The sequence below is a fragment of the Loxodonta africana genome, chromosome 26 (assembly GCF_030014295.1).
Source record: "Loxodonta africana isolate mLoxAfr1 chromosome 26, mLoxAfr1.hap2, whole genome shotgun sequence".
Lineage (NCBI taxonomy): Eukaryota > Metazoa > Chordata > Mammalia > Proboscidea > Elephantidae > Loxodonta > Loxodonta africana.
In genome coordinates this window covers 18,753,620-18,773,769 of record NC_087367.1, presented here as the reverse complement: position 1 = coordinate 18,773,769, position 20,150 = coordinate 18,753,620, and the positions used below count along the sequence as shown (strand labels likewise).

Below are 20,150 nucleotides of genomic sequence, written 5' to 3'. Positions count from 1 at the left end.
GAGTGGGATTTCTGGGTTGTATGGTAGTTCTATTTCTAACTGTTTAAGATAACGCCAGATAGATTTCCAAAGTGGTTGTACCATTTTACATTCCCACCAGCAGTGTAAAAGAGTTCCAGTCTCTCCGCAGCCTCTCCAACATTTATTATTTTGTGTTTTTTGGATTAATGCCAGCCTTGCTGGTGTGAGATGGAATCTCATCGTAGTTTTAATTTGCATTTCTCTAATGGCTAGTGATCGAGAGCATTTTCTCATGTATCTGTTGGCTGCCTGAATATCTTCTTTAGTGAAATGTGTGTTCATATCCTTTGCCCACTTCTTGATTGGGTTGTTTGTCTTTTTGTGGTTGAGTTTTGACAGAATCATGTAGATTTTAGAGATCAGGCGCTGGTCTGAGATGTCATAGCTGAAAATTCTTTCCCAGTCTGTAGGTGGTCTTTTTACTCTTTTGGTGAAGTCTTTAGATGAGCATAGGTGTTTGATTTTTAGGAGCTCCCAGTTATTGGGTTTCTCTTCATCATTTTTGGTAATGTTTTGTATTCTGTTTATACCTTGTATTAGGGCTCCTAGGGTTGTCCCAATTTTTTCTTCCATGATCTTTATCGTTTTAGTCTTTATGTTTAGGTCTTTGATCCACTTGGAGTTAGTTTTTGTGCATGGTGTGAGGTATGGGTCCTGTTTCATTTTTTTGCAAATGGATATCCAGTTATGCCAGCACCATTTGTTAAAAAGGCTATCTTTTCCCCAATTAATTGACACTGGTCCTTTGTCAAATATCAGCTGCTCGTACGTGGATGGATCTATGTCTGGGTTCTCAATTCTGTTCCATTGGTCTATGTGCCTGTTGTTGTACCAGTACCAGGCTGTTTTGACTACTGTGGCTGTGTAATAGGTTCTGAAGTCAGGTAAAGTGAGGCCTCCCACTTTCTTCTTCTTTTTCAGTAATGCTTTGCTTATCCGGGGCTTTTTTCCCTTCCATATGAAATTGGTGATTTGTTTCTCTATCCCCTTAAAATATGACATTGGAATTTGGATCGGAAGTGCGTTAAATGTATAGATGGCTTTTGGTAGAATAGACATTTTTACTATGTTAAGTCTTCCTATCCATGAGCAAGGTATGTTTTTCCACTTAAGTATGTCCTTTTGAATTTCTTGTAGTAGAGCTTTGTAGTTTTCTTTGTATAGGTCTTTTACATCCTTGGTAAGATTTATTCCTAAGTATCTTATCTTCTTGGGGGCTACTGTGAATGGTATTGATTTGGTTATTTCCTCTTCGGTGTTCTTTTTGTTGATGTAGGGGAATCCAAGTGATTTTTGTATGTTTATTTTATAACCTGAGACTCTTCCAAACTCTTCTATTAGTTTCAGTAGTTTTCTGGAGGATTCCTTAGGGTTTTGCATGTATACGATCATGTCATCTGCTGCAAATAGTGATAGCTTTACTTCCTCCTTACCAGTCTGGATACCCTTTATTTCTTTGTCTAGCCTAATTGCCCTGGCTAGGACTTCAAGTACGATGTTGAATAAGAGCGGTGATAAAGGGCATCCTTGTCTGGTTCCCGTTCTCAAGGGAAATGCTTTCAGGTTCTCTCCATTTAGAGTGATATTGGCTGTTGGCTTTGCATAGATGCCCTTTATTATGCTGAGGAATTTTCCTTCAATTCCTATTTTGGTAAGAGTTTTTATCATAAATGGGTGTTGGACTTTGTCAAATGCCTTTTCTGCATCAATTGATAAGATCATGTGGTTTTTATCTTTTGTTTTATTTATGTGATGGATTACATTCATGGTTTTTCTGATATTAAACCAGCCTTGCATACCTGGTATAAATCCCACTTGATCAGGGTGAATTATTTTTTTGATGTGTTGTTGGATTCTATTGGCTAGAATTTTGTTGAGGATTTTTGCATCTATGTTCATGAGGGATATAGGTCTAAAATTTTCTTTTTTTGTAATGTCTTTACCTGGTTTTGGTATCAGGGAGATGGTAGCTTCATAGAATGAGTTGGGTAGTATTCCGTCTTTTTCTATGCTTTGAAATACCTTCAGTAGTAATGGTGTTAAGTCTTCTCTGAAAGTTTGGTAGAACTCTGCAGTGAAGCCGTCCGGGCCAGGACGTTTTTTTGTTGGAAGTTTTTTGATTACCGTTTCAATCTCTTTTTTTGTTATGGGTCTATTTAGTTGTTCTACTTCTGAATGTGTTAGTTTAGGTAGGTAGTATTGTTCCAAGAATTTATCCATTTCTTCTAGGTTTTTAAATTTGTTAGAGTACAATTTTTCGTAGTAATCTGAAATGATTCTTTTAATTTCATTTGGTTCTGTTGTGATGTGGTCCTTCTCGTTTCTTATTCGGGTTATTTGTTTCCTTTCCTGTATTTCTTTAGTCAGTCTAGCCAATGGTTTATCAATTTTGTTAATTTTTTCGAAGAACCAGCTTTTGGCTTTGTTAATTCTTTCAATTGTTTTTCTGTTCTCTAATTCATTTAGTTCAGCTCTAATTTTTATTATTTGTTTTCTTCTGGTGCCTGATGGATTCTTTTGTTGCTCAGTTTCTATTTGTTCAAGTTGTTGGGACAGTTCTCTGATTTTGGCTCTTTCTTCTTTTTGTGTGTGTGCATTTATCAATATAAATTGGCCTCTGAGCACTGCTTTTGCTGTGTCCCAGAGATTTTGATAGGAAGTATTTTCATTCTCGTTGCTTTCTATGAATTTCCTTATTCCCTCCTTGATGTCTTCTATAACCCAGTCTTTTTTCAGGAGGGTATTGTTTATTTTGCAAGTATTTGATTTCTTTTCCCTAGTTTTTCTGTTATTGATCTCTAGTTCTATTGCCTTGTGGTCTGAGAAGATGCTTTGTAATATTTCGATGTTTTGGACTCTGCAAAGGTTTGTTTTATGACCTAATATGTGGTCTATTCTAGAGAATGTTCCATGTGCGCTAGAAAAAAAAGTATATTTTGCAGCAGTTGGGTGGAGAGTTCTGTATAAGTCAATGAGGTCAAGTTGGTTGATTGTTGTAATTAGATCTTCCGTGTCTCTGTTGAGCTTCTTACTGGATGTCCTGTCCTTCTCTGAAAGTGGTGTGTTGAAGTCTCCTACTATAATTGTGGAGGTATCTATCTCACTTTTCAATTCTGTTAAAATTTGATTTATGTATCTTGCAGCCCTGTCATTGGGTGCATAAATATTTAATATGGTTATGTCTTCCTGATCAATTGTCCCTTTTATCATTGTATAGTGTCCTTCTTTATCCTTTGTGGTAGATTTAAGTCTAAAGTCTATTTTGTCAGAAATTAATATTGCTACTCCTCTTCTTTTTTGCTTATTGTTTGCTTGATATACTTTTTTCCATCCTTTGAGTTTTAGTTTGTTTGTGTCTCTAAGTCTAAGGTGTGTCTCTTGTAGGCAGCATATAGACGGATCGTGTTTCTTTGTCCAGTCTGTGACTTTCTGTCTCTTTATTGGTGCATTTAGTCCATTTACATTCAGGGTAATTATAGATAAATAAGTTTTTAGTGCTGTCATTTTGATGCCTTTTTACGTTTGTTGTTGACAATTTCATTTTTCCACATACTTTTTTGTGCTGAGGCGTTTTTCTTAGTAAATTGTGAGATCCTCATTTTCATAGTGTTTGACTTTATGTTAGTTGAGTCGTTACGTTTTTCTTGGCTTTTATCTTCAGTTATAGAGTTGTTATACCTTTTTGTGGTTACCTTATTATTTACCCCTATTTTTCTAAGTAAAAACCTAACTTGTATTGTTCTATATCGCCTTGTATCACTCTCCATATGGCAGTTCAATGCTTCCTGTATTTAGTCCCTCTTTTTGATTCTTGTGATCTTTTACCTATTGACTTCCATGATTCCCTGTTATGTGTATTTTTTTTTTTTAATTAATCTTAATTTGTTTTTGTGATTTCCCTATTTGAGTTGATATCAGGACGTTCTGTTTTGTGACCTTGTGTTGTGCTGATATCTGATATTATTGGTTCTCTGACCAAACAATATCCTTTAGTATTTCTTGTAGCTTTGGTTTGGTTTTTGCAAATTCTCTAAACTTGTGTTTGTCTGTAAATATCTTAATTTCGCCTTCATATTTCAGAGAGAGTTTTGCTGGATATATGATCCTTGGCTGGCAGTTTTTCTCCTTCAGTGTTCTGTATATGTCGTCCCATTCCCTTCTTGCCTGCATGGTTTCTGCTGAGTAGTCTGAACTTATTCTTATTGATTCTCCCTTGAAGGAAACCTTTCTTTTCTCCCTGGCTGCTTTTAAAATTTTCTGTTTATCTTTGGTTTTGGTGAGTTTGATGATAATATGTCTTGGTGTTTTTCTTTTTGGGTCAATCTTAAATGGGGTTCGATGAGCATCTTGGATAGATATCCTTTAGTCTTTCATGATGTCAGGGAAGTTTTGTGTCAGGAGTTCTTCAACTATTTTTTCTGTCCCCCCTCCCTGTTCTGGGACTCCAATCATCCGCAGGTTATCCTTCTTGATAGAGTCCCACATAATTCTTAGGGTTTCTTCATTTTTTTTAATTCTTTTATCTGATTTTTTTTCAGCTATGTTGGTGTTGATTCCCTGGTCCTCCAGATGTCTCAGTCTGCATTCTAATTGCTCGAGTCTGCTCCTCTGACTTCCTATTGCGTTGTCTAATTCTGTAATTTTATTGTTAATCTTTTGGATTTCTACATGTTGTCTCTCTATGGATTCTTGCAACTTATTAATTTTTCCACTATGTTCTTGAATAATCTTTTTGAGCTCTTCAACAGTTTTATCAGTGTGTTCCTTGGCTTTTTCTGCAGTTATCCTAATTTCATTTGTGATATCTTTAAGCATTCTGTAAATTAGTTTTTTATATTCTGTATCTGATAATTCCAGGATTGTATCTTCATTTGGGAAAGATTTTGATTCTTTTGTTTGGGGGGTTGGAGAAGCTGTCATGGTCTGCTTCTTTAAGTGGTTTGATATGGATTGTTGTCTCCGAGCCATCACTGGGAAACTAGTTTTTCCAGAAAATCCGCTAAAAAAAAACTTGCAGTCAGACCCCTATCAGAGTTCTCCCTCTGGCTCAGGCTCTTCGGATGTTAATGAAGCCGCCTGGGGAGGGTGGGGGAGGGAACAGAGAGATAGGAGAGTAGCACCTCAGAATATAGCCAGAGTTGCTTGTCTTGCTTGGAATGACTATTATATCTGAGATTCCCGCGGGTGCGTTGCCTATGTGTGCTGGCTGTGTGGAGATTGCCCCCGGGGGGTCTGGCCCGCTGGAGTCAGGGTCAGATCCTCCGCTTCCAGCCCCACGCCCAACGTCAAGGCTCCCCTGCTGGGATGGTGCACTCTCGACTCCAAAATCAGTCACTGCCTCCCGGGGACTTCTCGTCCCTCCAGCCGCGTGGCCGTGCCGCCCCCGTGAACCAGGTAGGCCCCCTCCCGGGGTTAGTTCAGATGGGTGGAGCAGCTCCCCGTGCTTGTGCCGTGACCGAGTGTCCCAGCTGGGACGCTGTTCTCTCCGCTCCAATACCAGTCGCTGCCTCCCGGGGACTTCTCCTACCGGCTGCGTCCCACGCCGCCCGCGGAACCGGCTGGTCCCCCTCCCGGGGCTAGTTCAGGGGGGTGGAGCAGCTCTCTGTGCTTGTGCTGTACCTGACTGGTACGCTGGCTCCAGGCTCTGGAAACAATCGCTGCTTCCCCGTATTAGTTTGTTCTCCGTCTCTAAATCTGTGTTTGTTGTTCAGCGTTGGTAGATTGTTATGTATGTGATCGATTCACTTGTTTTTCCGTGTCTTTGTTGTAAGAGGGATCCGAGGTAGCGTCTGCCTAGTCCGCCATCTTGGCTCCGCCCCCCTTGCCCATCAATTTGAGTACTGCCAAATCTTGCTTTCACCTGAAAGATTTAATTTTACATAGTAGATTGTCTTAGTGGCCTAACGAATCTCTTAATAAGCCAGATCTAATCTAGTCCTTAATTTTCAAAGTTTTACTTGAAAAGGTAATTTAAAAAAAAAAAAAAAAACTGTATCGTGGAAAAACCATGATGATAGTAGGGAAAATTTCAACCGTGTACAAGAGTAGTGAAAATAGTATAATGATCCACCATCACCAACGTTAATAATTATTCAACTCATGGTTAGTCTATACTTCCATTTACTTTTTTCCTTCACCTGCTTCTGCACTAAGGAGCCCTGGTGGCACAGTGGTTAAGCGCTAAGGTCAGCAGTTTGAATCCACCAACTGCTGGCAGTGTGCTTCTTTAAAGATTACAGCCTTGGAAACTCTATGGACAGGTCTACTGTGTCATATAGGGTTCCTGTGAGTTAGAATCAACTAGACAGCAATGTGTTTGGTTTTTTGTTTTTGTTTTTTTTCTGTTTGGTTTTACCCCATGCTGGATTATTTTGAAGCAAATCCCAGACATCATATCATTTCATCCACGAGTGCTTCAGCAATTAATCTAAAAGTATAGACTTTAAAAGACCATAACAACAGTACCATCGTCACAACAAAAAAGTACCAATTGTTCTTCCCTCTGACAGAGATCTAATCAGTGTTCAGGTGTCCCCAAATATCTCACAATTGCTTTTTGTTTTCCAATTGAGGTAAAATTCACATAAAATAAAATTAACCATTTTAGAGTGAACAACTCAGTGGCATTTAGTACATTTACAGTGTTGTATAACCACCATTTCTGTCTAGTTTCATACCCATTCATGAAACCCCAATACCTGTTAATGAAACACTATAACCATTAATGAAACCCCATACCCATTAAGCAGTTACCCCTCATTTCTCTCTCCCGCAGCCCCTGGAAATCGCCAGTCTGCTTTCTGTCTCTGTATTTACTTATCCTGGGTTATTGTTATTGTTGTTGTTAGGTGCTGTTGAGTCGTTTCCGACTCATAGCGACCCTACGCACAACAGAATGAAACACTGCCCCGTCCTGCGCCATCCTTACAATCGTTGTTATGCTTGAGCTCATTGTTGCAGCCACCTCGTTGAAGGTCTTCCTCTTTTCCGCTGACCCTGTACTCTGCCAAGCATAATGTCCTTCTCCGGGGACTGATCCCTCCTGACAATATGTCCAAAGTATGAAAGACACAGTTTCGCCATCCTTGCCTCTAAGGAGTGTTCTGGCCACACGTCTTCCAAGGCAGATTTGTTCGTTCTTTTTGCAGTCCATGGTATGTTCAGTATTCTTTGCCAATACCACAATTCAAAGGCGTCAGCTCTTCTTCGCTCTTCCTTATTCATTGTCCAGCTTTCACATGCATATGACACGATTGGAAATACCATGGCTTGGGTGAGGCACACCTTAGTCTTCAGGGTGACATCTTTGCTCTTCAACACTTTGAAGAGGTCCTTTGCAGCAGATTTACCCAGTGCAGTGTGTATTTTGATTTCTTGATTGGTGCTTCCATGGGTGTTGATTGTGGATCCAAGTAAAATGAAATCCTTGACAGCTTCAATCTTTTCTCTGTTTATCATGATGTTGCTCATTGGTCCAGTTGTGAGGATTTTTGTTTTCTTTATGTTGAAGTGTAATCCATACTGAAGGCTGTGATCTTTGATCTTCATTAGTAAGTGCTTCAAGTCTTCCTGACTTTCAGCAAGCAAGGTTGTGTCATCTGCATAACGCAGGTTGTTAATGAGTCTTCCTCCAATCCTGATGCCCCATTCTTCTTCATATAGTCCAGCTTCTCGTATTATTTGCTCAGCATACAGATTAAATAGGTATGGTGAAAGAATACAACCCTGACGCACACCTTTCCTGACTTTAAACCAATCAGTATCCCCTTGTTCTGTCTGAACAACTACCTCTTGATCTATGTAAAGGTTCCTCATGAGCACAATTAAGTGTTCTGGAACTCCCATTCTTCGCAATGTTATCCATAGTTTGTTACGATCCACACAGTTGAATGCCTTTGCATAGTCAATAAAACACAGGTAAATATCCTTCTGGTATTCTCTGCTTTCAGCCAGGATCCATCTGACATCAGCAATGATATCCCTGGTTCCACGTCCTCTTCTGAAACCAGCCTGAATTTCTGGCAGTTCCCTGTCAATATACTGCTGCAGCTGTTTTTGAATGATCTTCACCAAAATTTTGCTTACATGTGATATTAATGATACTGTTCTATAATTTCCACATTTGGTTGGATCGCCTTTCTTGGGAACAGGCATAAATATGGATCTCTTCCAGTCAGTTGGCCAGGAAGCTGTCTTCCGTATTTCTTGGCATAGATGAGTGAGCACCTCCGGTGCTACATGTGTTTGTTGAAACATGTCAGTTGATATTCCATCAATTCCTGGAGCCTTGTTTTTTCCAATGCCTTCAGAGCAGCTTGGACTTCTTCCTTAAGTACCATCAGTTCCTGATCATATGCCACCTCTTGAAATGGTTGAATATCGACTAATTCTTTTTGGTGTAATGACTCTGTGTATTCCTTCCATCTTCTTTTGATGCTTCCTGCATCGTTTAATATTTTCCCCAAAGAATCCTTCACTATTGCAACTCGAGGCTTGAATTTTTTCTTCAGTTCTTTCAGCTTGAGAAGTGCCGAACGTGTCCTTCCCCTTTGGTTTTCCATCTCCAGCTCTTTGCACATGTCATTATAATACTTTACTTTGTCTTCTCGAGAGGCCCTTTGAAATCTTCTGTTCAGTTCTTTTACTTCATAAATTCTTCCTTTTGCTTTAGTTGCTCAACACTCGAGAAAAAGTTTCAGAGTCTCCTCTGACATCCATCTCGGTCTTTTCTTTCTTTCCTGTCTTTTCAGTGACCTCTGGCTTTCTTCATGGATGATGTCCTTGATGTCATTCCACAACTCGTCTGGTCTTCGGTCACTAATGTTCAATGCGTCAAATCTATTCTTCAGCTGGTCTCTAAATTCAGGTGGGATACACTCAAGGTCATATTTTGGCTCTCATGGACTTGCTCTGATTTTCATCAGTTTCAGTGTGAACTTGCATATGAGCAATTGATGGTCTGTTCCACAGTTGGCCCCTGGCCTTGTTCTGACTGATGATAGATATTGAGCTTTTCCATCGTCTCTTCCCACAGACGTAGTCAATTTGATTTCTGTGTGTCCCATCTGGCAAGGTACATGTGTATAGTCTCCGTTTATGTTGGTGGAAGAAGGTGTTTGCAATGAAGAAGTCATTGGTCCTGCAAAATTCTATCATTCGATCTCGGGCATTGTTTCTATCATGAGGCCATATTTTCCAACTACTGATCCTTCTTTGTTTCCAACTTTTGCATTCCAATCACCAGTACTTATCAGTGCATCTTGATTGCATGTTCGATCAATTTCAGACTGCAGCAGGTGATAAAAATCTTCTATTTCTTCATCTTTGGCCCTAGTGGTTGGTGCGTTAATTTGAATAAGAGTCGTATTAACTGCTCTTCCTTGTAGGCGTATGGAAATTATCCTATCACTGACAGCGTTGTACTTCAGGATAGATCTTGAAATGTTCTTTTTGACAATGGATGTAACACCATTCCTCTTTGAGTTGTCATTCCCAGCATAGTAGACTACATGATTGTCCAATTCAAAATGGCCAATACCAGTCCATTTCAGCTCACTAATGCCTAGGATATCGATATTTATGCGTTCCATTTCATTTTTGGCGATTTCCAATTTTCCTAGATTCATGCTTCGTACATTCCATGTTCCGATTATTAATGGATGTTTGCAACTGTTTCTTCTCATTTTAAGTCGTACCACATCAGCAGATGAAGGTCCTGAAAGCTTTACTCCATCCACATCATTAAGATCGACTCTACTTTGAGGAGGCAGCTCTTCCCCAGTCATCTTTTGAGTGCCTTCCAACCTGGGGGCTCATCTTCCAGCACTATATCAGACAATGTTCTGCTGCTATTCATAAGGTTTTCAGTGGCTAATGCTTTTCAGAAGTAGACTGCCGGTCCTTCTTCCTAGTCTGTCTTAGTCTGCAAGCTCAGCTGAAACCTGTCCTCCATGGGTGACTCTGCTGGTGTCCGAATACCGGTGGCATAGCTTCCAGCATCACAGCAACACACAAGCCCCCACAGTATGACAAACTGACAGACACGTGGGGGCTATCCTGGATGTTTCATAAAAATGGAATAATACGATATGTGACTTTTTGTGTCTGGCTTTTTTCTCTTACCATAGTGTTTTCGAAGTTCAACCATGATGTAGCATTTATCAGGACTTCATTCTTTTTTATAAATGAATGATATTTATATATATATATATATATATATACCACGGATTGTTTATATGTTCATCCATGGACATTCGGGTTGTTTCTGCCTTTTGGCTGTTGTGACTAGTCCTGCAGTGTGTACGTGTATTTGTTTGAGAGCCTGTTTTTAATTCTTTGGGGCATATACTACTTTTTTTGTTTTTCATTGTTGGTTTGTTCATATCAGGACCTAAACAAGATGGGCACATTGCATTTGGCTCCTAAACTCTTTTAATCTACAGGGTCTCCCTCCTTTTTTCCTTCCTTATAATTTATTTGTTGAAGAAATGGGGTTGTTTTTCCTGTGAAGTTTTCTGCATACTGGATTTTGGTGAATGCAACCCATGGTATTTTTAAACATGTTCTTCTACGCTTTTGTTTCCTATAAAATATAGTTAGATCTAAAAACTTGTTTGGGTTGTGTTTCGATTCTTTTTTTTTTTTTTTTTGGCAATATTAATTCTTAGGTAGTATTGTGTATTTCCATCAAGAGGTACAAAATGTCTAGTTATCATTTTTTGTGATGTTCACAGTCACTGAAGATCTTGTTTAGATCCATTATTTCATAAATGATGTTACTTCCTTTAAAAAATCAAGATACGATATACATAACAATAAAGTACACTAATCTTTAAGTACTGATGAAATATGTATGTACATACCTGCATAACCACCTTATACAGAATATTTCATCACCCCAGAAGATTCATTTTGCTCCTTTCAAGTCAATACCCCTGTTCTACCAAAGGTAACCTGTATTCTGACTTCTGTCATCATAGATTGATCTTGCTTGTTTTTGATTAATGTACTATTTGCTGTTCTGGCTTCTTTAGCTTAAAATTATGTCTATGAAATTCCTCCATGTTGACATGTGTATCGGTAGTTCATTTTTTTTAGGAAAGTGTTATTTTTACTGAGTGGTACTGTGGATATAGCTTAGAGTTTATCCATTCGTCTGTTGATAGACATGTCATTTGTTTTCCATTTGAAACTTGTTATGAAGTAAAACCGCTACATACATTCTTATACTGATGTTTAGATGAATACGTGTTCTTATTTTTCGTGGGTATATACCTTGAAGTAGAATTGCTAGATTCTAGGATGGGTAAATATTTACTTTTGTGGATGTTGTCAAATTGTTTTCCAAAATGGATGTACCAGCTTGCATTCCTCCTGGCAGCATGGAAGAATTCTAGTTGTTCCACATCCTTGTCAACACTTGGCATTGTTGGTCTTTTTCAGTTTTAGCTACTTTGGCAAAGTTCATGGTGAAAAGAATGTTGTTGTTGTTAGGTGCCATCGAGTCGGTTCCGGCTCATAGCGACCCTTTGCACAACAGAACGAAACACTGCCCGGTCCTGTGCCATCCTTATAACCGTTGTTATGCTTGAGCTCATTGTTGCAGCCACTGTGTCAATCCACCTCATTGAGGGTCTTCCTCTTTTCCGATGACCCTGTACTCTGCCGAGCATGATGTCCTTCTCCAGGGACTGATCCCTTCTGACAACATGTCCAAAGTACATAAGATGCAGTCTCACCATTCTTGCCTCTAAGGAGCATTCTGGCCACACTCCTTCCAAGGCAGATTTGTTCGTTCTTTTGGCAGTCCATGGTATCTTCAATATTCTTCGCCAACACCACAATTCAAAGGTGTCAACGCTTCTTCACTCTTCCTTATTCATTGTCCAGCTTTCACGTGCATATGACACGATTGGAAATACCATGGCTTGGGTGAGGTGCACCTTAGTCTTCAGGGTGACATCTTTGCTTTTCAACACTTTAAAGAAGTCCTTTGCAGGAGATTTACCCAGTGCAGTGCGTATTTTGATTTCTTGATTGGTGCTTCCATGGGTGTTGATTGTGGATCCAGGTAAAATGAAATCCTTGACGACTTCAATCTTTTCTCTGTTTATCATGATGTTGCTCATTGGTCCAGTTGTGAGGATTTTTGTTTTCTTTATGTTGAGGTGTAATCCATACTGAAGGCTGTGGTCTTTGATCTTCATTAGTAAGTGCTTCAAGTCCTCTTGACTTTCAGCAAGCAAGGTTGTGTCATCTGCATAACGCAGGTTGTTAATGAGTCTTCCTCCAATCCTGATATCCCGTTTTTCTTCATATAGTCCAGCTTCTCGGATTATTTGTTCAGCATACAGATTAAATAGGTATGGTGAAAGAATACAACCCTGACGCACACCTTTCCTGACTTTAAACCAATAAAGCCCAGAGTTTGAAGTTAGAAGTTTTATTCTTTCTTTCTTTTTGTTTTGTCGGGGGAGGGGAGGAGACTGAAGTAAAGGAGGAATGTGGGGCCAAATATTTGCAAGGTAAAGTTTTACAGACAAAGAGAAATAAAGACAAATTCATGTTTTTCTGCCTTGGGAACAGAGTTAAACTTTTAACTGAGTTTAAATCCAAACTCTACCACTTATTTGACTGGAAAAGTTTCTTTATGTCTCTGCTCTCAGTTTCCTTATGTATAAAATGAAGCTAATATTTACAGAGGCTTACAGCTTCTGTGTTGTATAGAGGCTTATAGTATAGCAAGTAAGAATGCAGACTCTGGAGGCAAAGTGCCTGGGTTCAAGTCACCCTCCATCTCTTACCACCTGTCTGACCTAACCTTTCTGGGCCTCAGTTTTCTAGCTGCAAAATGGAGTACAATCTAATTGCTGTCTAATAGAATTTTTTGGAAATTGAATAGGTTACTGTGAGTAAAGTGCTTAGAACAGTGCCTGGCATAGACACATGCTATATGTGTTAGGTATTATGAAGATTGAAACTAATTCAGGTAAACTTCCTGGCATGGAGTTAGCCCTCAATAAATGGTGGTGGTGGTAGAAGTATTAGTACTAATGGTAAGATCTATGCTGTGTCTGCTGTTTTATATTTTTTTAGCTGATTGTGCCAAATAGTGATATCCCACATGTACATATAAAAAGGCAATAATTAAGTGTAAAATCATAAAAGCTCACTTTATGGAAGAATCTTCTGTATATGTCATTTTCTGTCATGCTTTGCCAAATGTCTTTGTCTTTTCTTATTAGTGGGCCCTGTATGTATGCATATAGGAAACCCTGGTGGCATAGTGGCTAAGTGCCACAGCTGCTAACCAAAGGGTTGGCAGTTTGAATCCACCAGGCACTCCTTGGACCTCTATGGGGCAGCTCTTCTCTGTCCTATAGGGTCGCTGTGAGTCGGAATCAACTCTATGGCAACGGGTTTGATTTTTTTTTTTTTTTTTGGTATGTATACAGGCAGTCCCTGGGTTATAAACGAGATCCATTCCTGTGTTTTTTTTAAGTTGAATTTGTAGGTAAATCAGAACAGGTGTGTACCATTCTTATTTCGCTTTACTTTACTGCAAGAAAAAGCTCGAAGCCTTTTCAATGATTTAAAAGCTGGACATGTAGCAAGTGAAGGTAGTTTGATGAAGAATTTGTGGTGGGTAGAGGTTGGTTTGGTTGTTCCAAAGCAAGGGCAAATTTACATAACATAAAGGGCAAGTAGGAGTTTTTCATGAGTCAGGTGTTTGTAACCCCGGACTGCCTGTGTTCCTGTTTAGCAGCACGCCTTGCAGCACACGTCTGTCAGTTGTCTGCCTCCATGACTTTGTTGTCTCCCTCTTTGTCTTTTCCTTTCTGACTTTGACCTTTCCTAGTGAAATCTCTGTTTACCTCTCTGTCCATGACTGCCTCTACATGACTCTGTGTGTTCTTCCCCTTCTCTCCCTTTCCTTTCTTTCACTCCCTTAACTATCCATATTATAGAGAAGAAAGAAATTGAGAATGATTTTGTTTTGCCTTTCCTTCATTTAAAATCCTTCATTCATATATGCAACAAATTTGTTTACCTTTAAAAGTCAAATTAAGTATTTTTCAATTGAGATTTTCAAATAATTTTTGTCCTTGAGTCACTGGATCTTAAAAGAAAAAAAGAGTCCCCATTCCCTATTTAAAGAAAGCAAACCATGGCAGTTTGTAGCCATCAGGGCCCAGCCACTAATCTTGATAAGTTTAGAAGGAGGAACTTACTTGAACTTGTCATTTTTATATCAGCTTTGAAGTTATGCTAGATATTTAAGCAAAAAGACACCATGATTGGTCATTTTAGACATCCTGCCTTAAAGCAAAACTGAATATAGAATGAGAATTATAAGAATTGGAATCCTCTCAGAATTTAGCAAAATCCGTAGTTATTTCTCTTGTCACAAAACTTTAAATTTATTCAGTACCTATTTTGTTATGCTTCAGAAGAAATTTTTTCCTTGAATACCTCGTAATGAACCTAAAAGTTAACAAGAAGCATAAACAGAGCAAGTGAATTTTCATATACTGATTAAAAAAAAAAATTATATCACCTTTTTTGGCTTTTGCAAGACTAAGTAAATGCTATTACCTTGGGGTCACTGAATCCTTTGCCATCTTTAGCAGTTTCCACGGGGCTGGGGCCTGTCTGCTGTTTCCGTTGCTTAAATTCAGCTTGTTCTTTCTCATTGAGCCATATCCTAAGAGCTAAACAGTTATATTTATGTTAACCTAAAAGGAACAGTAGTCAGCTGAAACCAGCTCAGCTCTACACTTCAGTTTTGTACATTTTTGCCCTGCTTATTAAGGAGTGGCACCACCTCCGTAACTACGAACTAAGTTGTCTAGAAAAAAAGATCACACATTGTGCCGGACAAGACTTGGAGATCTTTATACTTAATATTGTAGTACAATATTTTTTTTATTGTTGTTGCTTTGAAAGCAGTCAGTGAAAATCAACCCAGCCCTACGTATTTCTCTCTTCTGAGGTAGAAAGGCAGCCAGGAGCACGTTTGGGAGAGACTAATAGCAGGATTCATTCTCAAATATCTGGTTAGGTGTATACCCTAGTCTGTTACACTAATTTACGCCAACTGAAGAGGCGTAGAGAATTTCTCCTGTAGAAGTGTATGTTTTCATCCTTTCCTTCTGGGCCCAGTCCCTTGGCTCTGTTTGATTTAGACTTTGAAGGAGCCAGATTTAAAGTTCAGGCTGTTAACTAATACGTAGGCTAATGTGCCTTTCTGTAAAGTTGGTCATTGGTGTCTAGTTGTTTTTTATTCTTAATAAATTATTACTGCTCGATCATCCTAAACTCCTGGACCTTGTAATGCTTTTGCTACATGAAGCCCATCTTCGTTACATGGAAAGCTACTTTATCCAGTGCCGTTCCTTTTCCCCTTCAGCAAGGTGGGTCCTGGCTGTACTGTATACATCACTGAGCACTTTGTCAAAATAATTGTGATTAGAATGATTAATTCGTTTGCAATAAATTTTAAGCAAATGAAAAAATAGTCTGGGATTCAAAATACTCTTGGCAATTCCTTTCTTCATTCTGTTTCAGAACTGTCAGCAGTCTTTGTCATGCCATTGCAACATACATGTAGAAATTGAAATTTTAAATCTCTTCTGAAAAGTAGTCATATCGTCATTACCTGAAATGGGAGAGAAAGAGATGAAGTTCCAAATGTCAATAAGGAAGTAGTGATAGATAAGAGTAATGACAGTGGAAGCAATATTTAGCTCCTGCTTTTTCCAGTATGGGCAGAAAAGTGGAAAATAGTTGTGGGTTCCCACAACCACTCTCAGGTTTGATGACTTGCTAGAAGTACTCATAGGACCCAGGAAAGCTGTTGTGCTCATGGTTACAGTTTATTACAGAGAAAGGTCACAGATTAAAATCAGCAGAGAAAATAGGCACATGGGGAAGAGTCCAGGAAAAACCAGGCACAAGCTTCTCGTGTCTTCTTCCAGTGGAGGAGTGCCTAATTCTCCCAGTAATGATATGTGGCAGTGTATATGAAGTATTGCTAATCAGGGAACATGACTCAAGCATTGGTGTCCATCCGGGGTTTTCATGGGGGACCAGTCACCTAGGCATGATGTGCCCATATGACTGAGTTTAGCTACTCAATCTCCAGCCCCTCCAGAGGCCAAACTGATACTTAGCCTAGGGTCCCAGGTGAACAAAAACAGGCATTCACCATAAATCACATTGTTAGCATAAACTATCTGGTGTGGCCCAAGGTCTCAAGTATACAAAGACAGTCTTATCAGGCAGAATATTCCAAAGCCTCAGAGGTTATCTCCTAGGAGCTGATCAAAGGCTAGTCCTCTCTTTGGAATGCAGTGTTTGAGCACCCCAAGCCTGCTCCTTTACTGCACTGGAGCATAAGGACCTCAAGATCAGGAGGGTCTTGGGGAAATGGTGAGGAGTGTGTCACGGTGGGTGAATGCAGCCGGAGGCTCTCCTGGAAAATAAGGAGAAAGGCTAGCCCAGAAGTGCAGAGCGTCTCATGATGAGGGTATCTGTGCGGAGACTACCAACCTCTGTTAAATAGACAGAGCTATTTAACAACCAGCTTGAATTCATCCCCAAACCTTGAATTCATAGGAGTATGTTATTGGTCAATCTCTAAGTAGTCAAAGTTATTATATGGGTCAGGTCAAATAAATGGGGAAAGAACTTGGCTATTTTTCATGTACTTGTGTTTTTGTTTTTTTTTTTGTGGTTATATATTTTAAAAGGCTGCTTAATTTTTCTTTAGGCCTCTTAGCTTTTTTTTTGCAGACCTTTTATTTATACCTATTACTAAGGAAGGCTGGTGAGTCCTGTGGAGCTTGGTTCTAACAGGGTCAGCTGGTAAATAAGTTGTCTGTAACTACTTTGTGATCTCTTGTCCTAAGAGATCATGCTACTTTTGCCAGTATTTTTCTTGCCCTGGGAAGTTGTTTATGTAAAAGTAATGGCCAGATTAAAAAAATGCACTTGGCAGAGATGCATCCAAGGAGCTCTGACTGTGGCATTCATTCTTAAAATGCGAACAGCTTTCCAGTTGAACATGTTTTTTAGAGAAGACTATACCTCAGTTTCCTGTGAGTGTAGACTTTTTCTAAGCAATAAAGGGGACGGTTTTACATGGCAGCCAGATATCTGTAGGGTGGCTTGTTCTGACTTAATAAGCCTGAAAGTGTAGGTCTGGTAATATTTATTTCTATTCTTATTCAGTTACTGTTTGTTTGTTTGTTTGTTTGTTTTTGAGGTTTATCTTCTCCACGTCTACCCCCAGAGGAGAATACTTGCACAATTACTGCATGCCCTGTGTGCAGCTGGCTATCCCATTTTAAGACTGACCTTCGGTGTTTACTTTCCAGCTCTCTGTCCTGCTCTAGCTGTTTTTCAGTACAGCATCTGTGATGCAGACCTCTGTCCTTGACCTCTTGATCTGCCCTGGGAAGTCCACTCCACTATGTTAATCTAAGTCTTGACTTAAAATTATCATTTGAAGAGTGGAATAACTTTTTTTCTGCTGTTTTTACTCTGCGCTTATTTTGGTAATTTTCCAGCAATGTGGGTGGTATTCATATAGGACAGTTTTGGCATCTTTACATTACACAGTGAATTCACGGGTGAAACGTGGTATTCATGGTTTAAAAAAAAAATAAACTCAAACTAACCTTAACACCTTCCTTCTGCAAGCTCTTAATAGTCAAATATTTTTTTTTTGAACCTTAAGTAAGGATTCATTGTGATTTTTCAGAGTTTTTTTAGTATTTTAAGATTTTTCATCTTTACTAATACGTTTAATTTCTCAAATGCTTTTTCATTGTGTTTCTTCTTTGCATCCTGTAATCTAAAACATCGCTAAAATCCCATTCTTACCTATTTGGAGTAGATGGAATAAACGTCTTAATATTACATACAGCTCTCAATAGTTTATTTTCTTTCCTATTCTGTTGAGGGTTCTGATTCACTATATATATCCACAGTCATGGAGCAGGTTTGTGATTCACAGAAAAAAAAGGTGAGGTCAAATAAAGAACAAAAAGATAGTAAAATCTGAACTTTAATATGCATTATATAGACTATATAATCAATATATGACAGCAAATGCAATAGGCATATATGCCTTTCCAAGTCTTAAAAAAGAAATTTTTTTTTTTTTTTAAGTCTTAAGGTGACTTAAATTTTAAGTCTCAAGGTATTCAGTGAGTATTTGTTAGGTGAATAAAGCAATAAACCTTCTCTACCTATATTTTGACTCTCATTGCTTATCTGTATTTTGGCTCTCATGTTTTTTATGATTCCTTTATTTAGGGCTTTAAAGTTCTTTTGTTTTCCTTTTCCTTTCCATTGTGTGTGTGTTTCTTTTTCATCTCTTAATCACCCCCGCCCCAAGACACACACATTTTTTTCCAGAATGTTTTATGATGACAGGTCATCCAGTCTGAGTCTTATCTCACCGCTCGTTCTTCTCTACTTTATATTTCTGCTTCGTATGAGTAGATGAAGGGTAGAAACTTTGTGTGTTTCTCTACTTGTATAACACACTTTGCATATTCTCATTGCTCTTACAAACATGTACGTTACTTTAAATGATAGCAATATTCTAAGACTCACTTACACACCCCAAGGTACAAATTTAACACCACTTTGTAAAATAGTCTTCAGACTTTATAATTATTAAATATATTCAAACTGATGGATATTTTCTTTTTATAACAGTACCTTTTAGGAATCTATATAATGTTAAAGTAAAACTTTGAAGTTTAATACTATGATAATTAAGTCTGAGCGCAATTTTAATAATTTATCCTCTGAATTTAGGTACAAGTTATGGAAGAGAAATTAAAAGCAGCTAATATTCAGACCAGTGAATCAGAGACTAGGTTGTATAGAAAGTGCCAAGATCTGGAGACCCTAATACAGGAAAAAGATGACATCATTCAGAACTTGGAGCTGCAGCTTGAAGAGCAGGTTAGGAAGAATTTGATCATTAAAGACTTCTGAATGTGTGCGTTCATTTATGCCTAATGACAAAGATTGAAAAGAGAGAGCCTCAATTTCTAAATTTTGGTGAGAAATCTTCCTTTATTTGTTCAGCTTATAGAATTGCATCACATTTGTTGGTGAAAGGTGCAAGGAGAATGGCATCAACTTTTCTTGTTAAGTCTGGAGTGGTTCCAAGGCAAGATCTAACATTTTTTGCTAGTGACTGTGCTCCTTAACATTTAAACTTCAGAGTTGGAGTGTAATTTTAAAGCTGAAAACATTTGTTTATCAGCAGACATTTATGTCCTTAAAATCTTTTAAACAAATCTTTGCTTTAGATTGTTAGAATATTGGAAATGTCTTATAGAGCATTGTATTTTAAGTATATGTTTGATACTAATCTTATTTAGAAAACAAGTGTGCACTGTTTTAAAATCACTTCATTGGGATCAAGTATAGTATTTATTTTAAAATTGCATTTGGACAAAAATTGCATTAGGGTTATTTCCTTAAATGGTCACTTAACATCATTTAAATATAATCACTATGATGTTGTTTTGCTAAATGTTAAATATTTATTTTTGGCATTTTCCCCCATTTCTCTGGGGAATCACTGTTCCTTCAGATCGGTGGTTTTCAGCTTTTCGCCACCCCAGCTCCTACCCACTGGGGTTTGTATGATAGTCACATCCTCAGTAGTTTTGTGACCATGACCAGGCACTGTCATTGTTAGTTGCTGTCGAGTCCATTCCAGCTCATAGCAACCGCTGTGTGCAAAGGTGAACTGCTCCACAGGCTGCTGAGAAAGCTGTGACCCGAGGAGATTCTGATTCTTCCCCTAACCTGATTGGCCCCTATTCTACTGCTCTAAACCCTAGACCATTTCCAGAAATGGTTTATTTTGATGATAAATTCAGTAGATTGATTTGAGTGTTTGAACTTGGTGAGAAAGAGAATAGTAGCTCTTAAAACTGGAAATACTTGCATATGCCATTATGGTTTATTATTGATCTGCTGGATTTTTTTTTTTTTTCATTTTTTCTTCTATCTGGTAATTTGAAGGTGGATATATTAACTTGGAAATGGGTTTTCTTTTTTTTTTTTCACTAATGATGTAACTTTCAGACCAGTAA

The 20,150-nt window shown here is 38.5% G+C and overlaps 1 protein-coding gene across 1 annotated transcript in view; it reads left to right on the top strand.

Moving 5' to 3' along the window:
• The window catches only part of PLEKHH2 (pleckstrin homology, MyTH4 and FERM domain containing H2), a 148,311-nt gene that overhangs the window by 40,298 nt on the left and 87,863 nt on the right, over positions 1 to 20,150 (top strand). The window contains exon 4 of the mRNA XM_003416099.4: positions 18,853 to 19,002. Coding sequence (XP_003416147.1) covers positions 18,853 to 19,002 — 150 coding nt within the window. The remainder of the gene's footprint in view (positions 1 to 18,852; positions 19,003 to 20,150) is intronic.